This window comes from Diplotaxodon limnothrissa, linkage group LG20 (genome assembly GCF_057381915.1).
Source record: "Diplotaxodon limnothrissa isolate DT_005_m linkage group LG20, D_limnothrissa_male_GT1.1, whole genome shotgun sequence".
NCBI classification, from domain to species: domain Eukaryota; kingdom Metazoa; phylum Chordata; class Actinopteri; order Cichliformes; family Cichlidae; genus Diplotaxodon; species Diplotaxodon limnothrissa.
The window spans coordinates 19,112,402-19,134,753 of record NC_140615.1 but is presented as its reverse complement, the minus strand read 5'-3'; the positions used below and the strand labels follow the sequence as shown (position 1 = coordinate 19,134,753).

The window sequence follows — 22,352 nt, the reverse complement described above, 5'->3', positions numbered from 1 at the left end:
TGTATCTCAGGCCATGTTGCAGAATAAGGCTATATAAGTAGCAGCGGAACGAATTACCTTCTACAGTGACCAAACAGAAAAATAATGTCATTTTTACTACTTAGCATTACATCTATTTTTCTTTTTTTTTTGCATTGCAACCGCACTACAGTACTGCACAGTATTAATATTGGGCAGTGGGCACACCTCAGGTTTGAGGGGTGTGTTGGCTGCTAATCTCCATGGCAAACTAATGACTTCAACCTAACAATGACAACTTACCACATCCCTGTGGGTTGTGAACAAAAATGGCCATTGTGCACATCAATTAACTTTCACTACTGTGTCATGATAAGCGACAGTTTATTACACACTGAGAAGAAGGACTGATGTCCAAATTTAAAGCCTTGTTTTCCTGTTACTATGATGTTGATCAGTCTGAGCAATTTGTCTAATGCTCAACTTGTGTACAGTTGTACACAACTGTACACAAGCTTCTTCTTTATAGTTATAAAGAAGACAAAGCAAAAGAGGAGTAATGTTGTTGGTGTAGCTAGGTCGAACTGAGACGGCATAAACAGGCAGTAAACCATAAAACACTTGGTTGCCATTGTCTATTTATATCTTTTTCTGGACCTCGCTAGTTAACAACATTAAACATGACTGATACCCTTGTCTTTCACAAAATGGCAGGAGTTTGTGCCTCTGTAACGGCCTAATCTCACACGGTGCCCACCATGCCTCCAATAGCAGTTAGTGTGAGACTGGAGGCATGGTGGCTAATGTTAGTGGTTTAACTAACATTAAATATAACAAAAAGGTGAGATATCTGACAACAATGATGAACTTTTATTATTATTATTATTATTAACTTCACCTCCATCAACCGCCAAGTTCTCCCAAGATATTAACATGATTTGAGATATTATTTCCACATACTGAATAAAACATTCAGGTCATTTTGCAATTTTTAGTCATTATACATGCCAGAAAGGAGGAGCAGACCAAGGATCTGATCATTGACTAATGGCTTGTAATCGGGAAGTTGTTAACCAATGAGCAAGCAGCTTCACAGTCAGAGCCGCCATATTTGGTTTCAAAACACAAAGCTGTTGTTGCCAAAAAACACTCATCTTAACGCTTCAGAACGAGTTCTCACAAACCTATAGATGGCATTATGGTGGCTATATCCATCTTTTATACCATCAATGTTTAAATTTAGAATATTACATGAATATTGATATTATTATATATTGCTGATAATATATAATGTTGTAAATATGATAAACCATCAGCAACTCTGGCAAGTTACCGCCACCAGGCAAGTCAATTTGTTACATCACGTCTCCTTTCTCAAGCTGTCAAACTCAATTCTGTTGTCATCACTCTGGTCCATTAATTTGCTTGCCCACCTTCTGCAAGCCAGTTAGCTTTCTCTGTTCTCTGTGCCTTAATTCTGTGCTCCTCTGTCATTCTACCTTTCAGACTCTCATTCATGCCACCTGCCTCCCCATCTACACCTCATCATCTCTCCAGTCACTAGTATCTAGGCCCCAGGAGGTCCTGTCCTACTTCCTACCATTGTTGGACTCCACTCTGCTACGTAGCTTTATCACAGTCTAATTATCAAATAGTTTATTACCCAAACTCATTGTTCCTTTAAAAAATAGTTTTAAGTTATTTCAAAACATCCTATTTATTCATTGTTTAAGTCCACAAATAATCAAACATTAGCGATAACTAATCTCCAATATACACCAATCCAACTTTTTCCAGTTCTGTACTGATGATATTGGCACTTTGGCTTCAGGTATCTGCTGATACCAAATACTGAAATCATACCACAAATAAATTAATAAGCCTAATTTATCACTGTTCTCATTAGTCGTTTTTTTATGATAAGCAACAGACTCATTAAACACCTCTTTGTAAATTAGCAGTTTAAAACCTAATATAGAATGCAGAAAAAATCACTAAAAAATCGAAATAAATTTGTCCCAATTTCAGCCTCTACTTATCTCAGTTTGAGAGTTTTTAGTGTGCAGCTCTTCACATCTAAGAAAGACAATGGCTAACTGAGTTGACAAAAGAGAGAAAGGAAAACACTGTTGGTGCTTTTCATTTGTGTCAATGCACTTTGCAGTTCATTCAAAACTACTTTAAACATGCAAAAACAAGCTGTAAGCCTAGCAGGTGTGAAAGACCTGCAAACTTGAAAAATGGGCAGTTAAAAAAAGCAAACGAATTCAAAGACAAAAAAACATAACAAAACATTTGTCAAATTTGAAAGCAAGGGCGTAGATTTGGCATGGACGGAAGGGACACGTCCCCACCAATATCCAGCGATTACTGAATCGTCCCCACCAATAATTTGATCTCTTCGAGTAAAGAAAAACAAAACCTATAGAAAAAAAGAAAAACGATCTGTCAACGTCTCGTTCACCTGACGGTGCAGAAAGAGTTAAATTACATTCTCTACTGGAGTCCTACCTCATGTGACAAATATGGCCAATGTGATTGGCTGTGCCTTTCAGGGAGCTCTGTTTAGTTTTATCAGCTGCAAGCCTGCGCTGCCAGGACCTGCAAGGAGGAGAGGAGGATGGCAGCAACAAGGAAGAAGCTGGATATAAGAGAGTGTTTCAAAGAAACCTGTAAGTCACTTAAAGTTAAGTTCACTCATAAAATGTGTCCGTCATAATAACGTTACAGGCTATGCTAGGCTATGGCCCACATCAGTCTAAAATTGTATGTAACCACGAATAACGTGTTTTGGAAACTAACTACACAACAGGCATCACTATTAGTTATTTCAGTCTCCCAGAGTAGCATTTCTAATTTTGATTGAAACTGTCAGAGAAAACGGCAGCCTCGAGCGAGCCAGGATATTCGTTTACAGAGGCTGTTAACATTATATGTCTAACGTTAAAATGTTGGTGACACAATAATTTCATCCTAATGGCACTGACGTATTCATAGGGTTAATTTTTGAGACAAAATATCATGAGGTAGTTATGATTTTGCAAATATTCCACCTTGTAGTGCAGTTTGCACAAATTGTTTTAAAAATGCACTCACCCTACAAACATTACAGATGTGTGACTCATCAGCATGGTGTGTCTAAAATGTTGCATACCGTAATTTTGCTGAGAGATCTGTTACTTTGTGGTAATCTTAGATGAGTAGTTTTATGGGCAAAAACCACCAGGTCATTCAGTGTTCCCTTAGTGCTAATGTATAAGAGATGTTGGTGTACTATAACTGAAGTAATGTTGTTAAGTCCTTAAAGTCATATTCTTTTATTGTCATGACTCTATTTTTATTTTTGTATGATACTTGATTTGTCTGGAATATGGCTGAAGTAAACTAAAGCCTAAAATACTTAGTCATTTGTTTAATAGTAATTTAACATTATATAATTCACATATAAAACTATGAATTTAAATTTTAAATGGTTTAAAAGCATGTAGAATAACATATGTAAGCAAGTATATTTCTCCTTTTTTATCAAGAAGCAAAAACAAAAAGGAAGAAAAAAAAAGAATCAGGGCAGGGTTCGGTGGTTGAATCATCCGTCCCCACCAATGCCAAAACCAAATCTACACCTTTGTTTGAAAGGCTCAAAAGAAATGACAAGCACATCCGTGGCCAGGTGAGGCCAGAACCCTGAGACTCAATGACACATTAAGCAGATAAAAGAAGTGTTGTACTTGCATTAGCTGTTTAATTAAACTCTCAAAAGGAAGTCCAAAGAGATCTAAAAGGAGGCCTTTATTATGCTGAAAAACCAAAATAAACCTGTCAATCTATTGGGTTCTCAAAAATAACAGTAAACAGGCTAAACAGTTAATACTTTTGTTAAGCCTCTTGAACTAAAATGGAAAATCTGTAAATAATAATAATAATAATAATAATAACAACAACAACAACAATATAAGAACAGATATAAGTTAAAGTACTTCTTATCTTGATGGCCTGAATGTATTACTTTAGTGAGTGAGGGTTTATAACCGTCCTGCAATCAACCCTAACTTCATGAATGTTGTGATGTTCAGTATTTGCACAAACCATCAAAATGAGTAATACAGAGAGGTATATTAAGGCTAACTTCACTGATGTGAATAAGACAGGAAAAACACTAAGCAAATACAGGTATAGCTGAACAGCTTCAACACCTGCGAGACAACATTTGGGCATCATAATAACTTTGAAAAGGATTTATTAAAGGTTTATTTTATTAGCATGTCCTGGTAACTGGCAGCCTATGAAAATGATTATTTTTCCTTTTGCCTCCTTGACTGTTAACAGTTGTTAGACAAACATAATAGACTTTCACCTAAACCACCCTTGCAGGTATACTGTTAGAGATTGTAGTTCATCCATTTATTGATTTACTCTATCAGCTTCCCATTCACCCATCCAATATAATCCCATCATCCCTTCACCAATCAGACCATCCGCCCATATTCTCTTTACACGCACCTCAACCAGAAGCTGCCTTCCAAGGTCAGGATTACAACTACAGGAAAATGGAGGCACCAGCACTTAATTCAGAATTCATCTAACATGTGTTGCACTCATTTGTGTATTGATATTGCGCACAACAATAAACATCATTAGCAGTTTTAGTGTATGTTCGTAGCTTGTTAAAATAAAAGGTGGCTTTGTTCTAAAATGACTGGTGACCACACCTAATCTGTTTCTGTTGGCCAAATGATGCCAAATGATGATGAGACAGAATCCCCACCAGTGATGGCGTTACAACGGCGTTACCGTTACTAACAAGAAAATGCGGTGCGGTCGCGTTACTATTTTTCAACAAACAGACGGTTGAAACTGTCTTCAGCTTACCGCACCTTATATCAGTTGCATGGAAGTAGCTGTCCATGTAAGTAATCTGGGCGCTACAGCTTTAAACAGCTGCGCGCGGTCCCGCGGATGGCAATCACTTTCTGCCCGACGATCACTTTTTTGCACCACACCTGGAGCTCAGGGGGGCAAAACAATCGCATGAGTGCTGCTGCTTGACTGAGGAAGAATAAAGTAGTCGTGGTAAGCCAATCACATGACCCGTTCAAGATGACAAAGCAACAAGGTGATATATACCAGTTTTTAAATTGTGTTGATAGGCCACGTAAAACTAGAGTCATGATAAACAATATATACGAGTGTTTTTTTCCTGAATAATTTCGTCATGTTTACTGTTTAAGGACATCACTAGCAAGCACTCTCTGCATATGCCCCAAAAAAACAAAAAAAAAACAAAAACAGCCCTTTCGTGGAAAAATACACCATGTCAACCAATAAAAAAATAATATGGCAACATGACATTTGGTTGTTTAGGAAGAGGGGGAAGATTGAGGAGTGACCACGAGAGAGAGAGAAAGAAAGACAGCAGAAAAAGAGAGAGAGAGAGAGTTTTGAGATGTGAGAGATTTGTGACGTTTAGCGTGTTTGGAGTGTGTAGTTAATGTGTTGTCTTGTGTAGTTAGCGTGTAGTGTTGTGGATAGTTTTGTGTTGTGTGTCAGAACAATGAGGCGACTGCTGTCTCCAGATAAAAAACAGGATGAGTGACACACCTGCTGCTGTCAGACCTGCAGGTATCAGGTTGTGATGTTCTCCTTTATAGTGGACAGAAATTATTTTTTTGGGAGTGGCACAAATAATTTAGGTAGCATCCTATTGAATGCAGAACAGCTGATTGTTATGTAAATAGTTTGAAATGGTTATTAAAAAATGGGGTAAAAGGTAAATGGCTGCTAATAACTTTGTTGTTTGCAAAACTTGTGCATATGATTTTAAAATTGACAATTTATATTTACATTTAAAGTTCTGAAATATGATTCATTAAACATATTTGTGGTTGTTTCTACTTGGATTTTATGTTTTTTGTCTGATTTTAGATCAATTGTGTTAATACAGTATGTCAAAATGAAAACATAACTGTAAATTCAGACACGCGAGGTTGTGCTGAAACAGATGATACCAAACAAGGCAAAGTAAATCGTTTTTAAAGGAGAAATGTAGAGGTAAAATCAAAAGTGGTTAAAATGGCCAATTATACCCTGGACCCCAGAGGGTTAAACTTTTTTTTATAATGCGGTAGTTACTTTTAAAGTAATTAATTACTTTTAGAATCTTGTAACTCAGTTACTAACTCAGTGACTTTTTTGAAGAAGTAACTAGTAACTATAATTAATTACTTTTTCAACGTAACTTGCCCAACACTGATCCCCACTGATGCACTGGTGCCTGTGTTTGACTCCAATCAAGAGTACAATCTCATTCATCCTCCATCTTCTGCTCTATAAATTCATCCAACCAGCAACCACCTACTCATCCACTGTACCATTCCTCCACCAGCCCATTCATCCATCTAGGCACGTCTTCTTTTGTTATCAATTCTTCCCACTGAACCATTTCTACACCCATGTCTGCTCACCATCAGTGGTATTGGACTGTAGTCGCCGGCAGAGACCCTCTGTGTCTCCATAGCTGTCCTCTATCTTCTGTAGGGCATCAGCCCCTCGGAGCTCCATCAGCTCCCTGAGCTCCTTCACTGTGACCCCAAAGTCTCCCCCTGCATGGCTGCCATCTGCCCTTCCTCCTCCTCCACCCCCACCTCGTGTCCCTTTGGGGTAAAACTCCACAGCGCTGTTTGCCATTTCACCCATTGTGGCTGTTGTTGACATGTCAGTAAAAGGTTTTGTGTGTGTGTGATTTTCTTTCTCTCCGTTGTCTACTCAGGCCCCCTTTGGTTTGGATTCTGGAGGGTTGTTCATGTGCTCAACAGTCCTGTTTCTGACTAAATGTTTTATTCAAAAATGATTTTATATCAGGGTAATATGTATTTTTTTCACTTTAATGTCTTGGCAATAGTCTCTCACTGCTCCTTTAAATCTCCATAACTGAAGAAGGCTGAAGAGGAGGATGAGGGGGTGAAGGACAGCGAGCAGGGCCACTTCAGAAGCGTGACATCTGAATGAATCCAGCTTTCTCTTCCGTCGTCTCCTCTGCGACTCAACTCTTTCCTTGTTTCTGTCCCCCTCCCTCCAGAGTCACGGCCAGTCCATGGACAGGCGCAGGTACGGTCAGGTGGACCAGCTGTTGGGCTTACTGATGGGGATGAAGTGATGATGAATGGATGGAGAGAGGGGCGATCAAGGCAAAGGCGGCTGATAAATAAGAGACAGGATGTGGAGCCAGTTCAGAGGTAGCTACACCAGGACCTAAGAGCAAGAGAGAGAGAGAGAGAAATTACCAGCCTGTTCTACTAGTCTCAGTCATTGAGATTACATCAAATCATTTCTCGGGGCAAGTCGGCAGAGTCAGATGCAAAACTTGTGCTTTCTATGCAATAGTTAAAAATGAAAGCATTAATCTTAACATAAATAAATGTACAAAGAGGAAAAAGTCACAATAAAACCCTGAAACGCAAAAACCAAAGATCATCACCCATATAGTGTTACGTTCCCCTGAGGGGTCTAGGCAGTTAAGGGGAAGTAACAAAAAGTGTCCAGGTCAGAAAAAGGAGTCAAGGAGGCAAAAGGGTTAAATTAAAGAGTTTTATTAAAGTAGCTCAACTAAAAGAGACGGACAAGCCGCTATCACCATTTAAGAAAACAAACAAAACTCAGGCGTTGGTCAATAAAGTAAACCCTATGTCAAAAAGAGAGAGCAGCTCACTAACTGCAAATATACCAAACACTCAGCTCACTAGCTGCAACCACACTAATGGCACTTTGGCCCAGAGCTCACCTTTCCCTGGGCTTAAATCTCTTTAATTACTGACGAGAGTCAGCTGCACAAAAGGGAAAGGTGGCACCTCAGGCAGAAGAGGTGGTGGGACACGCCCACACAGGCACCTTCAGGAGGAGGCCCAGCTAGGGCCGTAACACCCCCTCCCATAAATACAAACCCGTGGTTTGTCACATAATTATGATAACCAAAACAACTAATCAAGTCCGTAACCGTTGCATCACCAAATTGCAGGCTTTCCACCTACCAAACCCCATAGCAACGGTTAGGCATTGCCTGCGGAAGCTGCCAACCCCATCTCAATGGGTTCATAATACGGACTGAGGGTCGCCGCAGACCCTCAAAATAGTGTCCCATGTGATAGCCAGGGCTTGGAACGATCACATGTGGAGAACCCAGGAGGCAGCTAGCAGGCTTTACTGAAACACAGACATGTTTGTTAGCAAGGGATGCAGGTCTGAGGGGTGGTTTTATACATGATCTTTCTCCCTGCAAATCATTTTGAGGACCGGAGAACCACGACTAACTTTTCTCAAAGCAGGCCCTTTTTGCTTTGAGTGGGCTTTCTGTTTGAGTTTCAATTTCAAACAGTTAGCAACGAGGTGTCCAGGTTTGTGGCAGAAGAAACAAAGCTTCGTTTTGGGTCTCGAAACCACAACTTTTTCAGCCTTGTTAGCTGGCCCACTCTTACCTCGCCAAGATGTACTATGGCACAGAGGGGTATCACATTCTACAGCATTTATTTTATGACTTAGGGTGAACTCATCTGCCAGTGTGGCAGCCTGCTGTAATGTGGAAACCCTTTGTTCACTTAAAGAAAGAGCAATACACTCAGGAACAGAGTTTTTAAAATCCTCCACAAGCATGAGCTCACGTAACGACCCCAAACTGTTAACCTGGCTTGCAGAGCACCACCTACCAAAAAGCTTTGCCTTCTCCTGAGCAAAGTCAAGGTAGGACTGACCCTGTGCCAACTCCAAACCTCGAAAATGCTGCCTATAGGCCTCAGGTACAAGCTCATCGGCTAGGAGGACGGCACTTTTAATCTTTTCATAAACTAGGCAGTCATCCCCGGACAGACCAGAACAAGCTTCCTGAGCCCTACCTGTGAATTTACACAGCAACATCACCCCCCACACGTCTTCAGGCCACTGTAATGCAGTTTCTATGCTTTCAAACACACTGAAGAAGCTCTCAACACTGGATTCACAGAAAACGGGAACCAGGTGGATGTTATTACTTACAAACAAGCTTCTAGACACCTGTGCACTAATAGCCGTATCATCCATTTCGGGGGCGGAGATATAAGCTGGGGATGAGCTGTGAGCAGTGTGGGGTGTTCTTGGTGTGTAGTTATCCTGCCTGAAGTGTGGAGTTGTGGAAAGAGTATAGCTGCTTTAGGTGAGAAGTGTGGGCTTGTGGGCCTCGGCAGCAGTAAAGCTAGCTGCTGCTAGTGATAGGGTGAGCTTGTGGGCCCCTGGAAGTGCCTCCTCGTGGTGTGGAGTTTTTGTTTGGTTGTTGTGTTCTTTGTTGTTGCAACCTTTTTTTCCCTTTTTCCAAGTGTTATTGGTAAAACGGCGTTGCCGGCTCTTTATGTTAAGATTATCTATAATAAAGACTATTTTATTTACCAAAAACACCTGTCTTTTTTCCTTTCATTCTGTTCTGGACTCATTTGTTACTGGTCCCCTCACTCGCATGCCTAGACCCCTTCGGGTGGACGTAACACTGTTAAAAGATTTTTTAGTACAACTTTGGTAAGCCACACTGCTTGATGGATTGTCAGAGCATTACAGCTGCCATAGTGAGGATCTTCGCGGAGTAATCTGGGTCCAAAACTCCATCCTGTTCAGGTCCCAAAGTCAAACGAACACTAAGAGTTAAAAACGGTCTAAATTATTTCATCTTTAAGAAAATCATCAGCGTTGCTGCTTTATCGGGTGTAACAATTAAGTTTAACATCCATGCATCCATGAAAACAGAATTTATTAAATTTAACGGAGTTAGAAGTTAACAGGAAGTTAGCTCGCTAGTTTACACCTAAACATTTCATACCATGTTCTGACTGAAAGATTTTTGAAACTAATTAAAACGTACAGCTCTGCTACCACTTCCAACATAAATGAAGACAGAAAACTAAACAGCAGTGGCGTTTTCAGGGTTACTGAAGTTGGACTACCTGGTATATAATATTGTGCTATGTGATTGCTAGCGACACAGCTATGTTAGTATAACATTAGCACAGTGAAGCTGGAGGATGAACGCCAACTTTTTTTCCACTCAATAAAAGTTAACGTGAGGGATTCTGGTGGTTGGGGACAAATGCAATCGCATAGCATGATGCTATACACGGGCCAAACTTCAGTCAGGAGAACAACTGAGATTACTCATCCACAATACGAGGTTAGTTATTAATATACTGCAACAACATGGGAATAGAACAGCTGCGAGAGAATTCAACATTAATGAATCAATGTTACGGAAGTGGAGGAAGCGCAGTTTTTGGCTTTCCCCATATTTCAAAAGTGCTTCATCTCTTTGCTATGACTGTCGCCCGCCATAATTTGCAGATGATAATGGTTTTAGCCGCTGCGATGCTTTCGACCAAAACAGGTGCAGCTTGATGACATCATCAACATTGCGCTATCGCGATAGAGTGATATAGTCAAAATCTCTATCATTGGCCAAATTTATATCGTTTCTATCGTATATCATTTATATCGCCCACCCCTACTGTAGACCATTGTCAATCAATCTCGTGCCGTGTCTCCTCTACAGTACAGAATGCGTTCAGCTTGTCAAATTTACATAAATCTTCGATCGCTAGCAGTGTGACTCTGAAGTGCTGTACTGTATGTCTGTAAGTTTTCTCCCCAACAAACACAACAATGTCGTGTTTTGCACCGTCAAAGGCAACCGCGGGTGCCTTGGTTTCATTCTATAATACTAGAGTAATTTTTCTACGAAGGTTTGAACTTTGAGTGTTTAAACAAGTGAGAAAAGTGTGAAAATGCTCATGCCTGTCTGAGAAAAGTGTATAATGTGTGTAATGAGGAGTTTTACAGCCTATAATTGTAAAAAATAAAGTTGGCTACTTCGCGGATTTCACCTATCACGAGTTATTTTTAGAACCTAACTCCCGCAATAAACGAGGGACCACTGTAACACTTAAAGGTTTTGCTTTAGTTTGCTATTTATACCCTTGTTATTAATTTAAAATACAGTTGTTGCAGTACATTTATAATGTTCAGCTTCTGACAGAAATAATATTTAAACCATAATTGACCTTATATTTTCACATCTCACTTAAAATTAAAAAGGAAGAGAAAAAGTCATCCTTGTATTTTATATCATGACATATATCAATATGAAAATAGTTAATTGTTTTCCATATCTCCCAGCCCTACTCTGGTGCTTTGTTGCTCAGTACTTCTCTGTCCTGTCCATGTTACTGAGCCACAAGCTGTGGGACAGAGAGCTTTTTATCGAAGATGTAAAATATTGGTCCCAAATTCAGAGCTCTTTCCTCCCTTTCCTTAAAGTGGGTCTGAGAGGGTCTGCTCATTTCAAACTTAATATGCTTAATCTCTACTGTTTACTGTGTGTGTACTCTTTCATGCTTCACAGTTAGGGCTGCTCAATTAATCGAATTTTAATCTCGATTACGATCTGGGCTTTCAACGATCATTAAAAATGACTGAGCCGATTATTAGCCCCTCCCTCGTGCTTTACTCTCGCGCTGCTCCGTGTGGCAAATCGAGCGCACCTCTCTGCGCACCTCTCCGCTGCTCTTAATTGTCACAACAATTAAGAGCAGCGGTCCCCAACCTTTTTTGCGCCACGGACCAGTTTATGCCCGACAATATTTTCATGGACCGGCCTTTAAGGTGTCGCGGATAAATACAAAAAAATAAAACGAGTACCGGTACCGAAAAAAAGAAAATTTATTCATAACACACGTGAAAAGACCAAGGAAAACCGAGTAAACGATAAAAACGATAACAAAATAACGCTGAAAACCGATAAAAACCCTGAAAACCATACGTTTCACACCTGAGCCTCAACTCTTGCGGCCCGGTACCAAACGACTCACGTACCGGTCCGAGGCCCAGGGGTTGGGGACTGCTGATTAAGACTACCCGAGGGAAGCTCGGAAAGCTCGGAAAGCTAAGCAGAAGTTATTTGGAGAGGAGAGTGACTGCTGTTGGTTGAAAAGAGAGGTAAAAAAAACTTCAGTGGTGTGGAAACATTATGGGTTCGCGGAGTCAGACGTGGATCAAGTAGACAGAGTGTGTAAACTTTGCTACAGAGCAACACTGCAAAGTTCACTAAACATAGATGTTTGCATTTTTCATTTATTTTTTATATTGCAAACATTTGCACACTATTTTATATTATTTTTTGACAATCTTTAAAGTCATTATTCAATACATTGTTATTGTTAAATAAATATCGTCAAATAATCGAGATCTCAATTTCAGTGAAAATAATCGTGATTATCATTTTTTCCATAATCGAGCAGCCCTATTCACAGTTCAGAGTAATCTTACACTAATCATTTATGAAGCTCCTCAGCTGATGCTGATCTAAAATAATCTGTTTTCAGTCCCCTACCGCTCCCTTTCAGATAATTTTCTTCTGATTGGCTGCCCCTCACAAAGTTTTATAAAGTCATGTGAATAAGGCTTATATGCGTGCCACCAGACCTACTCTCACTGACATCACACAGAGTCAAACAGAAAACAAAAGACTGTGTCAAAGTACGTGAGTGGAGCAGTCTGAATCCTGAGCTTTTCACTCAGACCGATTACTTACATACGATAACCACATTAATTGAAAGACTGGCTATGTTTTACAGTATCATGCACCTTTGGAACAGTATACAGGGAACAGAAATACGGGTAAAGCAGAATAGACCCATTTAAAAACAGAGCACTGCAGTTTTTTATTTCTTAAAGAGGACTAAACTGATGTTTTACAGAGAACTATTTACAACTGTGGGTCAAAATGCGAATGTGTGCAAACGTGGGAGAGCATGTCACCCAATGTAACACTGTGCCTAAATAGCAATAGTGGGGGGGTTTTTCTACAGCCATCCATTCTCTAACTTCTTTACTTCACAATAGAGGACTTCACACAAAGTATGTGTGAGACGTTATTCTTTAATTCTACCACTCAATAAAATAGTTTTGTATTTACAGCACTGCACTGTTTTAGCCCTACTATCCCCGGGAATCTTGTCCTGCATCATACATGGGGTCACCATATGGTTATAGGGCAGCCACATGTCCTACTGTAGAGCCCCTTGATGTAGTTGGGAGGTCTGTGATTATTAATGTCGTGGGAACTCACTGAATTTGCAAGTAATTTTAGCTGGTTTGGTTTTACATCAGATGGAATTTTCTAATCCCATCCCCCCGGTTCGCTGGGGCTATTACATTAAAAAAGGGGGAAAAAATTTGAAAAAGAAAAACTGAAAACGCCACTGGTGGGGAAACTAGATATATTCTTTTTCCTGCTTTGGATATTTTGATATTTTTGTGGGACTTCTAAACAGTAAGCTACCCTGTCATACTCCGGTAGTATTAATTTAGACCAGTTGAATACACTACATCTGGAATTTCCTGAAGTGAGCTCCTCATCTTAATCTATTGAAAAACAATTTCCTAATCACTGACATGTTAACCTATCTCTGGGACAAATTTCATTAAAATAAATCTGACACCAACAACACTCAGCATCGCCTAGGACAGCAGCACATTCCTTTCTCTTTCCACTGCACCAACACTAACGAAGCTTCATCCTGCATGAGCAAATAGCACCACCTTTAACTATTCTCAGCATCACACATGACACATCAGATTCTTTTTCCCTATAAGAGTATTTTACATGTGGACGAGCAGAAAAAACCCCAAAGTGAAACTGATTATTAATTCCTTTTCTCCTCCCTCCTCTCCACTCTTCAGTCTCTGCCTCTTGCATCTTCTCCCTCCCCTTTTTCTTCTCTTCCCTGTCATGCTTCTATCCTGACTGAGAGTGTTAGTTTATGACTGAGTCACCCTCCTTTGCCTTTGAAGCTTCTTCTTGCTCTATATCTATCTTTCTGCTCCATCTATATGGTTTTACCACCTTTTTGTGTTCTTCCATTCTGTGTCTTGTGGTGTCTCATTGCTTGTTATTATTTTTACCTATTTTTACCTCCGCCCCAATCCCAACACCCTTTTCTTGCTGCTCTCCCCGTCTACCTGCTTCCTGCTACTGCAATCATTTATTTAGTCAGCCAGTTGCACATTTTCTTATCCAGCCTGATGTCTTACTCACTGATTCCGTCTGATTTTGTAACAGTCACGTAACAAACAGCTTCTGTTCATCGTCCAAACTACTGCACCCAACTCTGAATGTGGCCTTCTGCTTGACTCAGCTTTGATGTGTGCAACACACAAGTGCATGTAAGGCTGCATTACATACATAGCAAAAAAAGAGAAGCACTTTGTTTTGTCATGCATTTCTAACTCTTATGCACACAAACCTTTAGGCACAGGATGCAAGCATCACAAATGGACAGTAAGCACACAAAGACACAAACCCTCATGCCCAGAGACATCAATTATATGATCTGTCATGACGCACACAAATGTGTCATACACAACAACGCTTTCAAAATAAGAGAGTCAGCAAAGGGGGTAGGGGTGTCCTGTCCTGACTGAAAATGTGTCTGAACATGAAAAGAGTCAAACAAAAGGTCACCACAATTGTCAGCAGCCTGCCCATTTATACTGAATGCTGGACCTGCTTGTCCACACACTATCCCTTAGAGGGTTGAAGCAATTTTATTTTTTTAAAAAAGAGAAAGTGTCTGTTCTGTTCCCTCTGGTGTTTTCTCTTCATTGCAGCAGCAAGGAGGTTGAGAAGTGTGCAGAAGACACAGGAGAGAAGATCCTCATGGGATTTGAATTCGGGCCAGGAGGTCCATGTATGCTTTCTGACTTTGTATGTGTGTGTGAGTATGTGTGTTTATGTGTTGTGTGTGGTGGATAGAGGCAAACCAGGCTCCACAGACTTGAGCATGTGTAACTGAATAAGTTTGTGTGCAGCAGTGTGTTCACGTTTCTAAATCTTGTGCACACTGTTGTCATCTGTGGTGAGATTGTCCACATTCCATGTATGCGAGCGTGTCAGTATTCCCTATAGCTCGCTGCAGTCCACCTGTGCACCTGCAGTCCTACTTTCCGAAAGGCCCTCTGGTGGGGCCTTTGTATCTGGGCAGCTGCCTGCCTGGCTTGGTGCCAGTCACACTTCTGTTATTCCCCAGTGGGAATAGCACACTTAGAATTTAACACAGTCAAGAGGCTGAAGCCATTAAAGGTGGGCCGCCAACAGGGCTTAGATATCCACATTACGGTAGAGCCCGTTAAAGAAACAGGATAATGATGAGGGGGGTGGGGATGGAAAACGTTTGAGAAAGACAACAAAATGTGGGCATAAATTAGGGGAAAGAAAGAATGAAAGAAAATGGCCTAGTGATAACTAGTTAATGGGTACTATCGTGTATCCATCTGTATCCATCACATCCAGCACTGATATACTCAAGGTATCCCATGTCCTTCCCACATGAGCGCATATACATCTCCACCCACCCAAAGCTAAAGTCACATTCACACACATTACTAATTCTTGGTGCACCTGGAACTGCCTCATGCAACAGTGTATTTCCCATTCAAAACGACCTTTCCTGGTCACCTTCACACTTACTCAAGCTTCATCTCTCGGCTCATCTTCAACACATACAGCAACAAGAGGAGGTTATGAATAAAGTCGAGACACTTACACGGCAGGCCCGCTCAAAGGCAAGGAGAGACAGAGTGAAGCCAGTGGTGCGCCACTAGCTTACCCGATGTCCCTCCGCAAGGTTACTGGCCCGGCCACCGCCGGCCCACTCTGCCTAACTCACACCCACGCGACGCCGGGCGACATGTGAAGATCCCTTGGGCCACGGATCATTACCGGATCAAAATGAAACCTCTCCGCAGTTGGCGCTGCAGGTGCGATGCGCCGTAACCGAGACAAACAACGTAACTGATCCCAAATAGCCCTTACATGTCTGCTGCATACAGCGCCCGGGAAAGGCAAGAGACAGGCGCGAGAACAGCGCGTGCTGCTCGGTGATAATGTGGGACTGTAGCCCTTCATCAACTGACACGGGACACGGATGAGTGGACGGATGGAAGGATGAATATATATGTAGATTTACACACGCGTGTGCACGCACATCGGCGCGTAGACGCGCGTACACGCAGGCACACACTTCCTTATAATGTCATAGCGCTGCTCGCCAGGTTATTATGGTATGCTCTACTGTATAGGCTTTATTATAGCTGTGTAAGGCCTGCGATGACAAATGCCACATCAGGCCATGTTGCATATTCTGTAAGCCCGTAAAAACCTCCCGACATGCGAGTAACGAATCACAGCGAAAGCAGCACATCTTCCCCATTAAAAAGGCGCTCGGGTACCCGGGGTAAATAACAGTGACGCACGCGAGCACGCACGGACTCATCGACTCACCGTCCAGGCCGAGCTCAAGGACATCAGCATCAGCGCGCGGGTGGGGAGGCAGAATCCCCGTTAATCTGCGTGTGCGTGGAGCGGAGAATGTCCCAAACCGGATGAGAGGACACGGGGGGACAGGGAATGCGGCAGCTCCCGTTGCCTGGAGTCCGAAGGAGTGAAGGGATGAAAGTCGACGGCCGTGCGGGTGAATATTCCGCTCCGCGCGGTCACCTGACGGTTGGTCGGCGGAGTTCTGCGGCGGTTGGAGAGAGAGAGAGAGAGAGAGAGAGAGAGAGAATGCGCCGGTTGAGGGTTTAAACACCTCCGTTGTGGGGAGGGGGCGTCCGTGTGCCTGGACGAGGATAGCTACTCCCTGCTATGAAAGCAGCTAATTTAACCAAATTCGGCGAACTGTGAAGGGCAGTGGGAGAAAAAGGAAAGAAAAGAAACGTGTGAGGAGAAGCTCATGCGACATCTTTGCAGGATGAGGAGGAGATTGAGCTGCTACCAGAGCTCGCGCGCACAGGAGCTCAGTCTCAGCATCCGTTAGAGGGGGTTGAGGAATGCTCTGTACGTCACCCCCACCTACTCGACTGCGTCATGACGACACCAGACACACCGCAACGAACGTTTTTCCTCTAGAGCAGTCTCTGTTATCAGTTGGCATCTAAAGCCATCTTTTAAAAAAATCCCAGCACGGGCACGCATTGATCTCAACATTACCTTTTAAAAATAAAGCTTCCAGTCGTTCACTTATAGACCTAAAGCCACAAACTAACCATTCTAATCCACTTCACCACTGTTCAGGTCCTTAATTTGGCTTAAATCGAGTTCTCCAAGTTACCAAAATAGGCAGCCATTTTGGTAATTTGGAGAACTCATTTTATGCCAAATCAACTAACGGCAAATCTTATAACAACGGAAAACATCAAAACTCTTATTCTGCAAACAGCAAAATATGTAATCCAGCACCTTTAAACAAAATGGCAATTAGTACTACATTTAAAGAACACGTGGATCAGATCCTGTCCATTTAAATTCACTACAATCTTTAGATGTCTGGCATTTGAGTTACGAACACTTTATACAGAAAGAACACCGACATTTTCCTTAAAGGTTTACATAAATGGTGTGGTGTTTGTGGTGATATGTTATTTTGCCAAATGTGTGCATTATGATATGCCTTCACTAGCTGGGACCACATCCTCATTTAGAGTTTCAGGTAGATAATGGTTAAGCAAGAATTAAGGCTGCAGTTTAGGGACAATCTTAGCTTCTGGGCCAGGCATAGCTTCATGTGCTAATGAAAGGTAAATGAGTTTTAAAAAGGGAGGGAGGATGTGCCATAAAAACAAGTAAAAACAACAAACAGCTTGTCTTTCAGGAGGTGGGGGGTCATATACAGACAGACAACTGGAAGGGGTGTGTACAAGGTGTTGGCCCACTCCTGAAATTCAGATAAATTGTCTCGAATTATTTTGTCTTGTCCATCCAAAGGACATTATTCCAGAAGTCTTGTGACTTCTTCACATGCAGTTTTGCACCTCTAAGCCATGCTGCCATGTTCTTTTTAGAGAGGAGGCTTTCTTCTGGCAACCCTTCCAAACAAGCCAGACTGGTTCAGATTTTTTGTTATTGTACTTTCATGAACTTTAACATTTAACATGCTAACTGAGACATGTGGAATCTGAGATATAGTGCTTGGGTCTTTCTGTTTTTGGGTATTTTTTTTCTCTCTCTGAGCATTGCATAGTCTGACAGGACAGCCAGTCCTGCGAAGATTGTGACATTGTTTTAACACACACCTGAATGCTCCATACAAGCAAACTGCCACAACTTCTTTTATAGAGGTGTTCACACTTGCTCGTTGAGTGCTCGATTAGCAGCACCTGGATACTAATTACCTTCTTAATTCCTGGCAGCACTAATGGTATACTTACCTTTCACAGGACTGCATAGAGTCCCGTTAACACTTGTTTTGTTGTTTATCATATTACTGTAGTAGCTCTGTTCCAGTCTTACTAACCAACATTTGATTGTATAGAAGTCTGTGAGAAAACAACACATTTTAATGACCTTGTATTGCCCCCTAAGTAAACAGTGTCCTGATGACTTTAAATTCTCTATAATGCCACACAATGTTTCAGGTAGGCCTGCTTTGTTGTAGAAAAGTTACTGTTACCAGCATGCAGAGTCATTTGGTTTCTTAGTTGCTCTTTGTTTCTAATTTCAAAACACCAAGAAGGCAAAAGCTAAATTCTCAACTTAAAGCTCCAAAACGAGACTTCACTAAAGAACAGGTGGATAACTTCATTGTGTATAGTTTACAGTCAGATAGTTTTTTTTGTTTGTTTTTTGCTTAAGTGTGTAAAATCTTTAAACCCCTGCCATTTATTTAAATAAAGTTGTGAGCTTTGTTACAACTGCCAATCTGAAAACTGACCGAAAAGACAAACACTATGCGTCTTTGTTGTTACTGTTTTAATCTTAGTTTAGTACCAAATGATTGAAAAAATGGCACAGAAAATTTTCAGCAAGTTGTAATTATTTTTGATTGTGGACAGACCTACTGCCTCTATAAAAATGCATTAGAACATTTGTCTACTTTGTAGCAATACAACAGCTGTACTGTAATACAAAATTCCCTGTAAGGTGGCAGAGGGAACAAAATGGTGTCTGGGGAGAGCCAGAAATATGTCTTATTCTAATGTGTCACACATTCATCTTTAAGTTCACCTTTGCAAAGTAAGGGAAATGTTAGGCAGTCGGCCAAGCCGCTGAAAACCGTATAAGACCTACCTAGTACCATCTGAGGTCCTCCACTGCAGTACAGGATACTAATGAATATACCATGTTACTCTCCAACTTTAAACTTTAATACTTTAAAGCTAACATGCAGACAGTAGCTGTGCTTAACTGTGCTTGCATGCTTAAGCAATTTGCTTGAGCACCATTTGTATCCAGTTAATTAAAGCCCTTCCTGTTCTGTTTGCAGTGTGTGGTTCTGGGAAATCTCCTCTGGGGCACAGGAGAAGATGAGTTTATATTTCTGGAAGCAGCAGCAATTCTTATGACATGAATGGAAAAGGATGCCCTGTTATGTGGAGTGAGATCAACTGAAGAGACAAAGTGTTCTTTTCATGCAAACTCTATGAAGTCAAGTGCAAAAACAATTCTTTTCAGAGTCTGCACATACAAGCCCTGTAGATAGTGGCCTCCACACATTGGGAAGCTGGTCCACAGCTCATGTGTCTGGGTGAGAGGGACCAGAGTTAATCCCACTTTAGAAGCTGGGGGCTGTTCTTCTGTTCTCTGCAACTCCACAAAGCTCAGGAACTGTCCACTGTGCTGAAAGCTTGCATATCCTGGCGCTGAAGAACAGAGAGTCATATGTTCACTTCATGTAATCTCCAGCCAACACACACACGTACACCAGTCACCCAGACCCACACCACCCTCCCCCATCCACATGCATGGCTGCTGTTGTACAGCATTATACAGCACGCCAGTGTGAGGAGAAAGAGGAGAAATGTATTTATAGATGAATCAAATGAATTTATTAATAGATATCCTCTACACTGCAGGGAGATGGACCACAGACTGTCCATGCACACACACACACACACACACACACACACACACACACACACACATCTTGATGAAAGCTTTGGTGCTGATTTTATAGTTTCATCTTGTTATCTTTAATTCAAGTAAAGTCTTACGTCTTTATTTGAGGTTCACATTTGTGTTGTTAGCTCAATCACAGTTGAGAGTGATTTGCATTCCACATGATGAATGAGAGATAGTATATCTTGATTTCAGGAGTTGGTTCTCTGTCCATATATGACTCCCCTGTACTAAAAGCTGTTTGTTCTTGTTTTAGTGCCCCACCCTCCCTCCGTCCCTTTTTCAATTCATTTACCTCTCATTAGTACATGAGGATCTGGCTTGCCTGGGAGCCGGCGCCAGTCCCCTCTGAGCCCTTCCCCAAACTGCAGGCTCAATTCATGCACACACCATCTGCCATTATCTACTAGAAACACTGCCAAACCTAAACGTGGATGTGGTCCCAGGTAGTGAATTGTAATTCCTTTGCTGATCGTTTTAATCTAGCACCAGCCTCAGGTCAAAATTTTATCCTGTCAAATTCTGTACCTTACTGATAATTATCAACATGCTGGAGACATGCTTATGATTACAAGTTAACAAACAAGCTCCTGCTTCCATTTAAGTTTCATTTGAGTTTAATTAAATTTCCAAAAAATTGAGAAGCTGTAAAAATTTATATTGCAGAAAAGACAGTGCAAAGTCACATAGTGGAGCTACTGAAGTCTCCGAGGAACAAGACACAAAATTCTGATATGACGCCTCTTATTAAACAAACCTTTGTCATTTGTCATGATGTGGCAGGTAATTGAGGGGATCCAGTGAGTGAAATATGTTCATCTGCTTTAAAAAAAAAAATTAAAAAAAAGCATCTCAGCAGTAGATATTGTAGTTAACTCTTGCATTAAAAAAGAATAAAAAAAACAACAACAACATATTTTCTAGTCAGACTGAAAAGACGACTCAGGATATGATATCATCTGATGGATGATACAAATCTTTTTTTTGTAAATATATACTTTCCCACCTCGTACCAAATTTGAATATTATTCTTGACAACTGGATCACCAGCGTTCGTTTACAGGTTTTTCATATTAGCATATCCGCTCAAAGCATGGCTACATCCAAGTAAAGCTTCCAAGCTGCTGGCATGCCTAGAGACTCTTGGCCTTGAGTCTTAACTCTTAATAAATTATAACTGAAGATGTTTTTTCAGAACACTTTGTTTTTGTTATATAACATCTATTTTTACAAAGAAATGCTTCACATTTGAACAGTTTCTTTATAATTATATTCCCACTAAGAAAGGCTGTGTCTCATAAGGCCTTGACAGACCTTCAGCTGACAGTACGATGGATTTTTCTGTCTGCTGACCGATCCATCTTTTCATTATCGCTCTGTTTACACGAACGATGAATCATGCAAACTGCTCTTTTTGCTCCTCCCCTAAATACTAAGACCAGGCACACACGCACGCACACAAACTGACAGACAAACTTGCTCTCTTCAATCTATTGTCTGTGCATTAGGCATTTAGTGTGTTTAGAAGCACTTGGTTGATCTCTCATAGGTCTGAAGCTGAAGACTGCAGGGCTTTTATCAGGTCAAGGACACTCAGCTCCTAGACTGCAGGCTTGATACAGCTTCAACATCCCAAACTGTCATTTTGATATAAACACTCGTGCACATGGAGATGCACATGAACACAGCTGGTTGTGTGAGTGTGACCTTCTGACTTGCCCTCAAGCCCAGAGTAAAGGCTGAAGTGATGTGTAAGCAGATCAGAAGTCGACAGAGGAGAGGGGAGGCCATCCAAGCAGGCTGGAGAGTGCTGAAGTGCGATACAAAGATAAACTCTCCAATCCTCCACTCGTCATTTTACCTTCATCTTTGCCTCCTTCTTCTCCTCACCTACCAACCTTACTTCCACTCCTCTCACATCCATCTATGTTGCTCTCCTTTCTCCCTACTCCTCTGCTCCTTCCCATCTGATGGTTAATTTATGGAGCCTGCCTGAACGTGCACCTTCTCCATTATTAATACAACATTAGGGAGACAGAGGGAGGAGGACAGCAGAAGGGAGGAGAAGCAGAGAAAAATGTGGGAGATGCAGGGACACAGGACAGACGGTGAAAACAAAAGCAGTGGAAGGAAGCTGAGGATTTGGGCAGAGGGATAAGTACGGAGATGGACAGGAACAGAGAGAGAAGAAAAACAGAGACAAGGAAGACAGGAAAGGAGCAACTGAGGAGAGAAGCAGACAGATTTTTCCCAGTACATGCACAAGGGGGGAAAAAAGCTGGAGTTAAACGAGAGTGACAGATGAGAAGGGAGAAAATGTGTCAAGAAGAGGAATGCTACATGACACGTGATGCTGTTGGGATGCATGCAATGTATCCTGCCCCGTGAAGAGAGGCAGAATGCACGAAGAGGACGAGGAGAGGAGGGGGGCAGAGACTCA

The 22,352-nt window shown here is 41.4% G+C and overlaps 1 protein-coding gene across 2 annotated transcripts in view; it reads right to left on the bottom strand.

Annotated features, from left to right (window-relative positions):
• atp2b3b (ATPase plasma membrane Ca2+ transporting 3b) overlaps positions 1-6,669 on the bottom strand; it is a 94,989-nt gene extending 88,320 nt beyond the window's left edge. For both annotated transcript variants that reach the window (XM_085344942.1, XM_085344943.1), the window contains exon 1: positions 6,420-6,669. In XM_085344942.1, coding sequence (XP_085201068.1) covers positions 6,420-6,669 — 250 coding nt within the window. The remainder of the gene's footprint in view (positions 1-6,419) is intronic.
• Between the last annotated feature and the right edge of the window lie 15,683 nt (positions 6,670-22,352).